Consider the following 15069-nt stretch of genomic DNA (forward strand, 5'->3'; position numbering starts at 1 on the left):
ACTTGGAATTTAAGCAACTTGTTCAATCTTTGGCCCAACTTTAGTAGATTAAACAAAAGTTTTATATCGTACAAAAAAATGATGCATCTACAGTTCTACACTACATAAACAAATCATAACAGAGAAGAACAACACTGATATAACGCACCAAAACAAAAACATAATTGCAGTATACAAATATAAAATGAATCGCAAAACTTAAAAAATGTAGAAAGCTAAGAGAAAAAAGAAGGAAAAATCACATGTAAATAATGACGAAGAAGATTATGTTTTCGAACTTTTGATATCGACCTGCGACTTTATTGTCGCCATTGGTTAGGTAAGTGTTCAAATTGACAATCTCTTTCAACGTTTCTATGATTGTTAATACAGATAATGATATCCAAATTCCTCATCACAAAAAAAAAATCAACATATTTGAAAATAGAAAAAAAGCAATCTGCTCTTTTTTAATGGGATGAGATTGTATCTACTTTTATTTTGTTTTGGTATGTCCATGCACTACATCCAAGCAAAAGTGCATCAACTAAATAAATAACAAAACAGTAAAAAAGAATCAATTTTGTAAATGATCACATTTGACATTTCTCAACAAATGAACTAGTTGATTCCAACAACAGTTTTCTACAGATCCCTCTGTTTTACAGAATACATTACAAATCTCTAAAGTCTCTCACCTGGAGAGATTTGTTCATATGATGTTCTTGAAACGGCAAAACTGAACTGAACAAACAGAGACAAATCAGTAAATTCCTGTTAGTATTTCCCGAAATATGCTCATCGATGTTAAATGAAACTGAGAGAATCTGAGAAACTTACAATTGGGATTTCATTAAAAGAAATGGGTTGCCATCAAAATCTGAGGTTTCTTCTTTTCTTCTTCAACTTGAATTACAGCTTCTTGTCTTATTTCTTCAACCTTTTTATCCCATATCTCATCCACTAGTTTCCATGTGTCATCGCTGATGATTTGGGTCTGCATATAACATAAACACAAGAGGATATGAGAAAACAACGTTTGCTGTTATGATCTATGAGTTCATTTGTTTACTACATTACCTCCATTGGACGAGGAGCTCCAAATGTTGCAAAACCAATGTTTCCTGGTGAAAATGTTACTCTTCCAGGAAGCGATACTCCGTGAATTCCCCATCTTCCCGCATAGATTAAGGCTCCATATTCATCGACAGGTCTCACAGGTTTCTGTTTTTTACAGGAATTAAAAGGATCTGAGAAAAACCGAAAGAGGGAGAGAAGAGCCAGAGGGGGAGAAAGAAGAGATAACTAACTTGAGGAATCCGTGGAGCTGTGTTGTAAATGTTCCAAATCTCATCAGCTTTGATTTCTCCCTTTTCAAGAAGCACATCTGAAAATATTATTACAATCTTTAAGATCGTTGAGTGTATGATGATGTCTGTAAATATAACGAAGAAACATTTGATATTCTAAACCTGTGATTTCTTCAAGTGCTGATTGATACTCTTGTAAGATTGATGAGCATTTCTCAACAGCAAACCTCATGTATTCATCACGTAATGCCTCAAGTTTCGGAACAAGCTACATGAAGGAGAATCCAAAATTGGTGGTTTATGAGATTCTCAAGAGCTAATTAAAATGAATAGGCAGAAAGTCATAAATGAAACTTACGTTTGGAACGAGGTCTCTTTGGTTTCGGTAATAAGCTTTTCCAAACGCAGTCATTCCCGTCTGAAGAATCAGAAACTCCGCTCGCTGTGAAGCTTCTAAAGTAGACTTCGCAGAGATCCAACACAAGTTTTCTATTCCAAACATCTCTTCTTCAACTACTCTGGCTGTGTATACAAACAAGGGAATGAAGTAAGTGACCGAGATTTTTGTGATCTATAATGGAACGTGAAAGCAAATTCTTCACTTTTTTTTTTGGCTTTATAACTTACGAGCACATGCACGGATTATTGTGTTCACATAATCTGACTTTCTCGCAAAAACTCTTCCTGAAGTTTCAGCGTAACGCATATTTGGTTGGCTTCGGATCGAGTTTATGTCAGTCTGCAGAGAGAAGCACAATGGTCTTAGTTATACTATAATCTAATATAACACATGAAAGAAACTGAAATCAAGTTTCTTGATCAACCTCGCTAATTGGACGGTACTGATCCGGGAGATTACAAGCAAGAACAGCAACAGCTGCTTCTCTGTAAGCCAATCTCAACTTCAATTCCTCTGGAACTTCAGTACTATCTTCTTGTCCAGTCTCAAATGTTCCTTTTTGCTGTAATTAGTGGAATCAGCATTTGCTAAAGCAGACCTAAGCGTTGATAAGCTGGAAATTAAACACTAATTACCCTCTTAAGCGCCTCTAGGAGTTCCTCTCTTCCAATGTAATCTAAATCTTTTCTAGCAGTCAAGATTCCAGCTTCATTTCTGTAAACAATTACCCAAACATCAGTGTTTTGCGTTTTTACATCTGCAATAAACTAAACACAGTTAAAAGTTCTGCATTATTTATTACAGAACGTTCTGGAGTTCTGCTCCAGTAAAATCTTCAGTGTTCTCAGCTACTTCTTGCAGCAATTCCTCCTTCTCATCTTCAGACCGAAAGAATTTATTTCTAGCATGGACCTTTCACAAAACGAAAGCCTTTAGCTAAAGCACAAAGCAATCCAAAAATCATTGATTGGGAAAGCTAAACTAAGTACCTTTAATATGGCCAATCGACCATCTTTTGAAGGTAAACCAACCCTTATGATTTTGTCGAAACGCCCTTTTCTTAAGAGAGCAGGATCAAGAATATCTAACCTATTTGTTGCACCTATGACTAATACCTGACAAGATCCATGATTAATAGCACGAAATATTTACAAGAACAGAAACTTTACAGCAAATAAAAACATTACCTGTGATGTAGTAACTTTAAATCCATCCATCTCAGTCAATATTTGAAGCAAACCTTGTTCTCTCTCTGCTCCTCCCTATCAGTTAGTAACACATTTTAACAGAAAGTTAATTTTCTTAAAGCAAGCTCTAATTTCCAGAACAAAGAAAGCATGCCATTCTTACCCCACCAATATCAGGTCCACCTCGCTTACTTCCAATTGCATCAATCTCATCAATAAAGATTATAGATGGCGCAAATGACCGAGAGCTAGCAAAAAGATCTTTAACACGAGAAGCAGCCACTCCTACAAACATCTGAGAGATTGAAAGAGAAATAAGGATAACTCCTTAAAACCAAGACCTTAAGAAACCAGGATACTTAGCACAGTTAAACATGCTGACGTAATCAATCACACACCTCGACAAAGTCAGTTCCATTTGCCGCAAAGAAAGGTAAACCAGCTTCTCCGGCAATAGCTTTAGCTAACAGAGTTTTCCCCGTTCCAGGAGGTCCATGAAGAAGAACACCTTTCGGACAATAGATGCCTTTATTCTGAAATTCCTCATCATTCTTTAAAATCCGCACAATTTCTTGTAGTTCCCTCTTTATATACTCCTGACCCGCAAAATCATCAAATGTTACACCAGTTTTCTCCTCTGCTGATATAAATTTTGCCCTGACAGAGAGAATCAAACATGATCTTAGATCCAACAAACTTGAGCAGAAGTGGTCAATACCGAAGGAAGTAGTACATTTCTAAACATACCGACTCTTGCCTAGGGAACCAAGTGCTTCACGCTTGAGGGGCTGCCTTATCTTTTTAGTAGGGGTTCCAAGATCACAAGGGATTAACTTGGCATAGATTGGCCTTGTGATACTGTCGATCCAAACGTAAAGCGAAACAAAGAGGGCAAGTCTCATAGACCAAACCACAAAAGTGGCAACTGTAGTATAGACTTCAGCTGGAACCACATCTACATTAAAAACCTCCACATTGACTATTTGCTGATGCAACTTCTTCCATACATCATTCCAACCATCAATTGGCATCCGGTCCACAATGTGCCGACGAAAAATTATCTCCTTGTTCGAGTTTTCTTCTAATCCTTGGGGCTCCCCATCTTTATAATAAGGCAATATCACTGCACCAACAACAAAACTTAAGCAAAATGTATCAAAGAGCAAATTTGACACCATATTCTAGCTTTGAGAGGCATGATGCAATGTATCAAAGACGTAGTTCATATTGATATCATCCCGGAAAGACACATAGTAATTATATCTGGCAGAGCAACTAAAGAGCCTAGTCACACTGAAACGCTGAAAACAGAACTATAGACCAACATTGCAACTATAGATTATTCTGTAACTTGGAACCTGATATGGTCTGTCCGTAATTTGAATACTCCATGTATTGAACACTGTTGGAATCCAAGAGCTTCATAAAATCACTAAAATTGATCCTGTGAGAGGTTTCAGGATCCCATTCTGTTCCTTTTAACTTCCCACGCATAGTTAACAATGTTCTACTCCAATCTGAAGCCATCACAAGCTGCCTTTCTAATTGTACATTAGCCTTTCTCTCTAACTCTTCCATGTTGCTAAGTCGTTCTCCTTCAGCTTCCCTTAATCTCTGCAAAATCAAAGCTTTTAAAAAACTCCACTAAACCGAATGCAACATACACTCTTATCTACAAAGTATACAATTCAAATCCTAAATGATTTTGTAACTTCCCACTCTAGAAAAACCTAAACTTTGACATGATTTGCAATTGAGATAAAAAAAAAGAAAGAGATAGACCTCAAATAAGAGATTCGACTCAGCATCTTCTTCCTGTGAAACTGAAGACTCAGTAGACTCAAAGCTCGATGTACTGCAACAAGTAATCAACAACCCATCTCTACGTGAAGGAAAGGTATTGACTTTGGAGTTTAATTTAGCTCCCGCTGGTTTTCTCCGACGGACGAAGCTAGAAAGAGAACCCCGAAATTGAAAGGGGAAGAGGGTATTAGAAGGGTTTAAGGGTTTGGAGAAATGGGTCGGAGCTAATGAACTCGAGATATAAAACGCCATTGTTGGATTGAAATCAAATCATCAGAGAGGATAAAAATTTCCTCACTTTACTGTTCCCTCAATTTCTAACGATAGGAAAGAAAAAAATTTCTAGAGGTGTGAAATTTTGAAGCTGGTGGGTTCTTCTTCACGGAGGAGATTGGAAGAGACGATCAAAACGGTGCGTTTTTAATAGATTACCCGGTTCTATCGTAACCGAGATACACTGATCAGTAATTTTGATACCCAACCTGTTATTGCTATCGAACCGAGCACAATTTTCAAACTGTTTAAACTTTAAAACGACGTCATTTTTATAAATTATAAAAAAAGGAATAGAGATTCTATGGAATCGAACTCTTGACAATGTAAACTGATACAGACTCTCGTAACCACTGAACTGCAATATATTTTTGCAAATGGAGTATACGAAATCAATATATAGAAATAATACCAACGAGAAGTTCATTGGCTTTGATAATGTACATTATTAGTACTAATCTGATTCAGTGACTGAATTTCTTAACAACGAGTATTGATCTTCTGCCAATGGAGAAAGAGTTAGAATATGAAGTGTTCTAAGTGTTTATAGGATATTATACATATATCCACAAACAGATATATATATATATATATATATAACAATGTTAAATTACTGATAACAATATAGTTTAAGTAATTTTAGAATTGGGAAAATTGTCAAAAAACATCAATTTTCAAATTTGGAACGGAAAAATACGAACTTTCGAAATGTCATTTAAATCTCAAAATATTTGCTGATTTCTCAATAAATTAAATAAGGGGTGTTATTGGTTTATTAAATTGTAAATTCATATATAATTGGAAAATCAAAACACATGAATTATGAAATAACATGTTTTCTCATTGGATTTAAATCATCATATTTTCACTTTCAAATCCATTTCAAACATATTGAAGATTTTGAAATTTAAAAACAAATCACTAAAAAAACATAAGATTTTAACTAGTATTTATAAATTATATACCACCAATCTATAAACATTTCTAAACATTTAGTCAAAGACTAGACAACATAACAGACTCTTAAAAAAGGACAACCAAAAATTCTTAAATAGCAGAGATCAATCTTCTTCGACTAATCATCTAGATCTTCCCAATCACTTTGGCCAGCGAGTGTGTAGATTTTATAAGATACACATTGTACCCACTCTGTGTTAAAAAGTTTATTGTTGGAGCGAACGCGTTGTCAGCCGTGACCAAGAGCATAAACAACCCAATATTGAATACGCTATCAAATCATTCACCGATTGAAAAACTTAAAAAAATTACATTAATTTCTTATTTTGATTATCTTATTTTTCTTACGTTATGTTAATCACTAATTCACACATTATATATTTTCATACTTTCATCATTTTTCTGTATAGAATTCTTTTTACTATATGATTATAATAAATAATAATTGCAATTAAATTGCAAATATTTTCCTTATTAATTGCAAATATTTTCCTTATTAATTGCACATATTTTCCTATTGATATTAGTAATTTAATAGATAAGTTTCCTATTAGAATTAGTGATATAATAGATTACTTTTTGTCTTATATACTTTCAAAAATATTAATTGTAATCTTTTTATTTTTAGAATTTATTTTCAAAAATATCCAGATTACCATCCTAAAAATAAAAAGATTATATCACTAAAAGGTACCATGTCTTATACAAAAGGTTACAATTAATATTTTTGTAAATCCTAAAAATAAAAAGATTTTTTGTAATAAGACATGGTACCTTTTGTACATGATACCCACGTTTTTCAGGATATTTCCAAACGGTGCGTTTTACAGTAATTGAATTGCACCGCACCGTTTAAAGTAGATGCAAGAACCGGACACTGTCAAATTCGAAATTTCCGGTAAAACAGCAATTTTGAAACCAAACCGGATTTAAACGAGCAAAAAGCTTAATGTCCGGACCGGAGGAGTAAAGAGACCGTTGTAGTCTTTGTAGATCTGTCTTTGTTTGTTCATCGGGGGGTGAGATGGTGAAACACAGAAGCTCATCTCGTTCGATAGTCTCATCTTTTTCTTTAACTAGACTCTTCTCTATAAAAGCTATATCTCTCTACTTGATCTTTATCTTTGCTTTTACCATCTGGGTTCTTGTCTTCAGCTCCACAAACATACAAACCGACGATGACCAACATCATCGGGATCTAATCGATTCAGAATCGATTCCGCCACCGTATTTGCCTCCTAGGAAGGTAAATTTTTATTAGTGTTTCTTCGTGGGTTTTGGATTTGAATGAAGAAATGAAGAGTCTTGATTTGGTTTTTTGAGCTTTCAGAATTTGCAGAAATCGAATGAAAATACTCAACTTTGGGATCCTCCTTTCAGCTTTGGTTTGCATCCATGTGCCAATCCTACTCCTAAATACAAAGGTATTCTGATGGATCTTGTACATGATGAATTGAGATTTGTTGTTCGAATTGAGATTTGATTTCAGAGTCCTTTCTTTGTGTTATTGATCTTAATTCCCACACGATTGTTTGTTATCTTTTGCAGAATTTTCAGAATCAGATCACTATATAACAGTGAGAAGTAATGGTGGACTAAACCAAATGCGCACTGGTGTAAGTTAGTACTATAACCAGAAACTATTTTAAGCTGATGTTTTCATGTTACTTGTGTTAGTAGAAAATGAATGATTGTGCCAAATCTCAACTGATTCGATAAGCATACTATATTGTACATATATAGTAATTCTATATTGGCACATATATCAAAACAGAAACCATTTGAGCTGATGTTTTCATGTTACTTGTTTAGTAGATTTGAATGATTGTGACAAATCTCAACTGATTCGATAAGCATACTATATATATATATATATATATATATATTGTACAGATAGCAGATATAGTGGCTGTTGCCCACATCATGAATGCAACTTTAGTCATTCCTGAGCTGGATAAGCGTTCGTTTTGGCAAGATTCAAGGTTTTTGTAACTTTAAATTTCAGCTTTTTTGTTGTTTCTGGCTCTAAGTTAGCGGTTATGAGATTTATTACTGTATTGCTAACTTACACTTCAATATTCCTCAGTGTCTTCTCAGATATTTTTGACGAGGAGCATTTCATCAAATCCCTGAAGAGAGATGTGAAGGTTATTAAGAAGCTTCCAAAGGAAGTGGAATCTCTACCTAGAGCAAGGAAACATTTCACTTCTTGGTCTAGTGTTGGATATTATGAAGAAATGACACACTTGTGGAAGGACTACAAGGTCTTAAGCATATTTGACTCATACTGTTTCACTCATCTCCTCTGTACTCATTTTGTAGCATAGCCATGTTATTAATAACTGACAGAAAAACAACAAATGCAGGTCATACATGTCGCTAAATCAGATTCTCGTCTTGCAAATAATGACCTGCCTATTGACATTCAGAGATTGAGATGCCGTGTACTCTATCGTGGTCTCCGCTTCTCTCCTCCCATTGAAACTCTTGGACAGGTTTGGTCCCTTTTACTGTTAATTCTTACTGCCCTTCTGTGTAATCATCCACACACAACATAGATTGGCTGTAGTAAAATCTTATTCCTTTGCATACATAGAATAAAAAATCAAGTTTATCTTCTCTTTGGGTACTAAATAGCTATTATAGAAGTTCTGTACTCCATCGTATGGATCAATGAGTTTTCATCATCTAATGATTGAAATATCAATAACTGGTAGGATGTGTTAGAGGCCTTATTCAGAGAAGCTTGATAGAAAAGTGAACACATATTTATCTATCATACATAAGTCTCAGTAGTTTATGCATTTAAGAGGTGTCCTATGGGGCTTCCTGTAGACTTTGGGTTCTGAGCAATCATGACGGTGACACCACAGAAGCTGGTTGAGAGACTCAAGGCACGTGCTGGGAGATACATTGCATTGCACCTGAGATATGAGAAAGACATGTTGGCTTTCACTGGTTGTACCTATGGTCTCACGGATGCTGAGTCCGAAGAACTAAGAGTGATGCGGTAATAAAATTACTCTGTGCATCTAATCTTAACAGTAAACATGAAAGATCAAGAGTATATATACTCATCTAATCTTAAAATTTACGGGGTTTTAAGCTTAATATCACTGGTTGATCACAGGGAAAGTACAAGCCATTGGAAGATCAAAAGTATAAACTCAACAGAGCAGAGAGAGGAAGGCCTTTGTCCGTTGACTCCAAAAGAAGTGGGAATATTTCTGAAAGGTCTGGGATATCCTCAGTCAACAGTCATTTATATTGCAGCAGGGGATATCTATGGGGGTGATGATAGACTCTCTGAGCTTAAGTCGCGCTTCCCAAATCTAGTTTTTAAGGTCTGTTCAAACCACCTCTTTAATCTTCCATGTTACTCTACTGGCAATCTAAAGATGATATAATGTTTTGTTTCATGTTCGGGACTTTGTAGGAAACACTAGCTCTGAAAGGCGAGTTGAAAGGTTTCACAGGCCATGCGACTAAAACGGCTGCTCTTGATTATATAATTTCAGTTGAGAGTGATGTGTTTGTTCCTTCACATTCTGGAAACATGGCAAGAGCCGTTGAAGGTCACCGCAGATTTCTAGGTCATCGCAGGACTATCACTCCAGACAGGTTCTATCTTCTACCTTGAAATTGTTTTCATCTTTTTACTCATGTTGTTACAGCCCATGACAAGTTCCGTCTTGTATGCAGGAAAGGATTAGTGAAACTCTTCAGTAAGATGGAGAGAGGACAGTCAAGAGAGGGACCTAAGTTGTCCAATCTTGTGAAGCAAATGCTTCAAGACAGGTAATAAATCATATGTTTGCTTATACAAGTCAGAATGACAAGAAACCTTTTTTAAAAAATCATCTTTGATGTAGAAACACATTCTTTTGATCGGTTTTGCAGGCAAGGTGCACCGAGAAGAAGGAAAGGACCAACACAGGGGATCAAAGGACGTGCGCGGTTTAGAACCGAAGAAGCCTTTTATGAGAATCCATACCCAGAGTGTATTTGCAGTTCAAAGCAGCACAGAGAACCCTAACTAATATATTTCCAACTTTTTTTTTTTGGTTTCTTCAAAACATTCAATTTTTGTTCTGTATCATTAGATGGGCATAGCCACCGTAGGTAGAGTTACCACATATTTCTCAGATTAATCCTGGGACATGTACGAGATCATGTATTTTTACAATTACAATAGCCATGGAATTTTTCTTTGGCATACAAAGATTCAAAAATTTCTTCCAGACTATTGTAAGCTATAATGGAAACAAGAACAAAACATCATAGTTTAGTACTGATCCAGACAAAATATTTCTAGTGTTACAAGATCTACTGAACGAAGAGCGTGTTAAATTTGGTTAGAACTTAGAAGATCTACTAAACATCATAGTTTAGTACTGATCCAAATCTGCGTTTATGTGGATTTGGTGTACGTGTGTTTTTTCTTTTCATTTCAAGTGTGTCTGCTTTTGAATACATAATTCATCTATGGGTGCATTAATATAGGTGAATGATGGGAGACATTCTTCTTAGCTTTATTTTAGATCGCTGTAGTTGTCCTTTTTATATCGTTGCAGCTTGCACGCAATTTGAAGATCTTGCGGGGTCATAATTGGCAAGCAAGAGCTTGATATATATTCATCTTGGGGAAAGAAAATATATATAGATATATATACTAATCTGCATGGATATAAGAAAAATATGTAAAATTTTAGGTTGTATTCAAAATATTAGTTTATTTTATTTGATTTTTTTAAAAACCGGATTTAGAATTCATACACTCTATCTTTCAATACAATTTTTTTGTATATTATTACATGATAATATAATTAGATTTTAATTATATGCACTCAATTAATCCCAATGAGTAACATTTATAATTTTCATATATAAAAAAGTGCATTATATCAAAATTATATCTTACTTAATATTTTTTAAAAACTAAAATTCATAAAACATCATTATCAAAAAAAAACTGAAAATTAATTTTATCTCATATTTGAAAAAGTAACAATATCTTAAATATATTTGTTTCATATTTTGTAATCATAAGTAATAGTTTTACTACTTGTCCAACATTATCATAAATTAACCAAAAATTCAAAGACGTTATTATGAGAAAATTATTTGTTTATGTAAAGGTGAATACCTACAATTTTTTTTTCTTTTAGGATTAATAATTAACAGTATAATTTATTTAATTATGGTATAATAGTAATTAATTATATAATTTTCTTAATTTTGTTTATAGAATTAGTAATTTAAAATTAGAATTAGTTTTATTTTTTATATACATATATGAACTATCTTTTTATATTCATTAAATTGTTTTAATTTTTAATTTCTTATAATTTACTAATATGTTGAAACAAAGTTGTTGTATAACACATGACAAGGTTTATATAACAACATAATGTTGAATACGCTATCAAATCATTCACCGATTAAAAAACTTAATAAAATTACATTAATTTCTTATTTTGATTATCTTATTTTTCTTACATTACGTTAATCACTAATTTCACATATTAAATCTTTTCATACTTTCATCACTTTCTGTATAACATTATTTTTACAATATGATTATAATAAATAATAATTGCAATTAAATTGCAAATATTTTCCTTACTAATTGCACTTATTTTCCTATTGAAATTAGTAATTTAATAGATAACTTCCTGTTAGAATTAGTAATATAATATATTAATTTTGGTTTTATATACTTTCAAAAATATTAATTGTAATCTTTTTATTTTTAGGATTTCTTAATTTTCTTATAATTATTAAATAAATTTTCCTTTCACACATGTCAAAATATTATCGATATACTTGACATATATTGCGATTCTATGAATTACTAACTATGAAAACTAAGGTTAAATAGTTATGATGAAATTAAAAGTATTAAAAATTTTTAACAACCAATAATAATGCATTATGTGTTCTAGTGGTCCTCATTTTTGTTTATTTTTTACATTCTTTGCAGAGATGCTGTCTGACAGGGGTCCAATCCACAGAGTAATTGCTAAACTCATAGTAATATAACTGCTCCTCAGTAATGAAATCCTTGTGTTGATCCACACAAATGTACTTATAGTGCACATCAATTTCAAATCTCTCGTTATGGGTTTGAAGCCACGCAGTCATAACACCAGGTAAGTAAGAGGGTTGTTGAAATCGAAAATCTGCCAGTTTGAGTGTGTTCCCATCCAAAAATACATCAACTTCCACGGGTTCCATGAGAAAAAGAGAGATTGAAATCCGCAAAAATGATGAACCCTAAAGGAAATCGAGAAGAAAAAAATGAGACGCCCCTACATTACAACATAAATTAAGCCATAACCCCTCTTTTAACTTTTATGCAAATTTTTTCATTGTATGTTGCTATTTTTCACTAATTTTGTTTCGCGACCATAACTTAGTAAAATTGTTTCTATGACCCCTACAAGAACTTCTCACTCCCCCCCTCCTTGTATTTTTTGTTGACTCAGATTTATTGAGTTTCAATTGAGCGTTTAGAAATATGAAAATGTGAGAAAGATATTCATAAACTAGATTTTAAACTTTTATTTATTTACTTTTAAATTTAGAATTATTTTTGGAATTTACTGATTTATTGGAGTTTATTTAATTTTTTTTTGTGATTGCATATACTAATCTTAATTAAATCAGTTTATCCAACTTATTTTATACTAATATTGTTAAAAAATAGTAAAATAAAGATTTAATCCGTGTTTAAGTATCATATTAATGATAAGCTAATTTTTAATAATATCGATTTAAACTCATTCCATCATACAATCTGTCATGTAATATAATCCGTTTGTGTTATTTTTAACTTTTAATATGTTTAAATATTCATAATTTTAGACAATTTATTTAGTTTAGATATATCAATTATAATATTTTAAACTTCTTATTATAAATTATAAAATTAAAAAAGTCAACCTTTGAAAACCAAACTAATCATATATAAATTTTAAATTTAGATTATTAAGTGAAGCTTCATGCTCATTCGGGTTTAGATTCATTTTGATCTTATATATAATATGAATCTGAATCATTATCTAAATATTTAAGCCGATGTAGGACATTAAACACACACTTTTACTTTAATATTATTAAAGTAATATATGTCTGTTTTTAAGTGTGATGAAGAAAATGCCTCCTCGCGCATGCTTTCTATCCGCTCTGAAAAGACTGCTTGAATACGAACGACCACCGCCTTAGCGGTTAGAATGAAAAACAGCATCACATCAATCCCGAGGCAAAAAGCTGATACGTCCCATCAGCTATAAATAGAGGAGGGCCCCGAATGAACATGGACATCAAGTTAACTGGATTTGCACTCATCGTTGTAATCCTTAAATTTGCGCTCAAGAATCTCAAGATTTCAAACTACACTTACAATCCACAATCTATAAACTGCTCCGCGATGCCTTTCCACAAAGCCACATAACACATTCTTCTCAGTCGACAATGTTATAGTCCTAGGTGTATTGATGCTGGAACCATGAGAGAAATAACAATTTGAACATGAGAATCGTAATGTTTATTGCTTATATCTTTCACATATCATATTATAATACCCACTTTTTTTTTATCACTCCACATCATCTTCTCTCTTCCACATCATAATTCAACACATACATCATTTTTATCCTCTACAATAGTTTTGTTTAATAAAATTACAACATCTTACCCCACCAATATCAAATGAAATTAAAATAGTAAAAATTAAATAAAATTTTATAATAAATTGAGATTTTGTTTTTTTCAAATAAAATATATAAATTGTTTGCAAATAATAAAAACAAGAAATAAAAATAGCTATTATAAAAACACATATAATACAATGATGAGAAATTTAAAATGCCATACAATAAACATACAACACAAGTAAAGAAACACTCATAACTTAATTAGTACAATAATCTCGAGATTATAAACACTTTCACATTTCATATTACAACACAAGTAAAGAAACACTCATAACTTAATTAGTACAATAAACTAATTACAAAACTATACTCTCGAAAATATGACTCACAACACTTAGGACTAGAATCGGATTGTATCCAGACTCCTGCTCCCGGTTGCTTTTTTTATTTGTATATCGATCCCGTTATTTATAGTTGATGGGACATTTCAACTTCAAGGCATACTACCTCGAAATTTAGTCGGTGACCGCTTCTTTCGTCGTCTAGTGGGCGGCCCAATTGGAACTATCTGGTTGGTCAACCCTTCTGGAATCTCTTGTTGATTATTTCTTAGATGGGCTGAGTGGGGGCTGCTAAGGCTGGATGAACCCATACCCAACCGCTACGTTTCACAATTTTTACCAAAACATTTCAAAACAGTTTCACATATTTACTAGCACAAGCAGTTTCACCCTTGTAAACAGTTTCACATACGTCATGTTACTATCGGGTCTAACTTCTAACCCTAAATAGAAAAGGTTTAAGATCTGCGGCCGCAGATGTCTAGGACTCTAGTTTTTATTTACTGAGAAGTCTCTTAACATCATCCTCTCGCTCTTGGTCGGAACCATGTCGCGGACGCGGAAGATTAAGGATGTACACGCCGGTAAGATCCGACTCGAAATTGTTTTTTTTTTCTATATAGAAGAAGATTATGATTTCATCTTATTGTAAAAAAAAACGAGTTATGGAATGGATTGTATTGAAATATTTTTGATTGCCATGGTGGGCAGAGGGTAAAACAGGTGTGTTCTGGGACGTGGTGGATTTCCCAATCCCTGAATGTGATCAACAAGCGCGCGGATACTCACTAAACCATTATAGCGCTTTGTAAAATTAGGGTTGCATTAATTTATGCTGCGTCCATGCATGGCCAGTATTTGGGTTTTAGATTCGGTTTTGGATATATCCGTCCAGATATCTTAAAAAAATGCTTATTTCATCAGTCTCTTTGCTAGGGGCTGTGTGTATTAATTTACGCCGCAGTGAACTGAGCGTGAACTGGGCCTAATTGATATCCGCCAGGCCCATCCCTATAAGTTAACAAGTCTTAACCCTAAGAAACAAAAGTTTCTACGTGATCTAGACGTCTTCTCTCATGTCGCGGACGCCGAAGATTAAGGGTGTACACGCCGGTAAGATCCCTCTGTGTCTTGCTCGACTCGAAATTGTTACTTCTATAT

General features: G+C 33.4%; 2 protein-coding genes across 2 annotated transcripts; one reads left to right on the top strand and one right to left on the bottom strand.

Moving 5' to 3' along the window:
• Window positions 547-5060, bottom strand: LOC104742672 (probable inactive ATP-dependent zinc metalloprotease FTSHI 4, chloroplastic). Its single transcript, XM_010463693.2, has 17 exons — window positions 4659-5060; window positions 4235-4490; window positions 3624-3999; window positions 3275-3533; window positions 3040-3171; window positions 2877-2951; window positions 2679-2804; window positions 2492-2601; window positions 2325-2403; window positions 2114-2251; window positions 1917-2028; window positions 1648-1811; window positions 1452-1557; window positions 1290-1366; window positions 1060-1203; window positions 820-976; window positions 547-723 (listed from the first exon to the last, which is right to left on the bottom strand). The coding sequence occupies exons 1-16, from the start codon at window positions 4929-4931 to the stop codon at window positions 833-835; spliced, it is 2571 nt and encodes an 856-aa protein (XP_010461995.1). The 5' UTR covers window positions 4932-5060; the 3' UTR covers window positions 547-723; window positions 820-832.
• Window positions 6875-10155, top strand: LOC104742686 (uncharacterized protein At1g04910-like). Its single transcript, XM_010463709.2, has 11 exons — window positions 6875-7155; window positions 7240-7333; window positions 7458-7525; window positions 7803-7891; window positions 7996-8173; window positions 8276-8404; window positions 8783-8919; window positions 9040-9253; window positions 9346-9530; window positions 9612-9707; window positions 9810-10155. The coding sequence occupies exons 1-11, from the start codon at window positions 6934-6936 to the stop codon at window positions 9943-9945; spliced, it is 1548 nt and encodes a 515-aa protein (XP_010462011.1). The 5' UTR covers window positions 6875-6933; the 3' UTR covers window positions 9946-10155.

This window comes from Camelina sativa, chromosome 2 (assembly GCF_000633955.1).
Source record: "Camelina sativa cultivar DH55 chromosome 2, Cs, whole genome shotgun sequence".
Classification (NCBI taxonomy): Eukaryota; Viridiplantae; Streptophyta; class Magnoliopsida; order Brassicales; family Brassicaceae; genus Camelina; species Camelina sativa.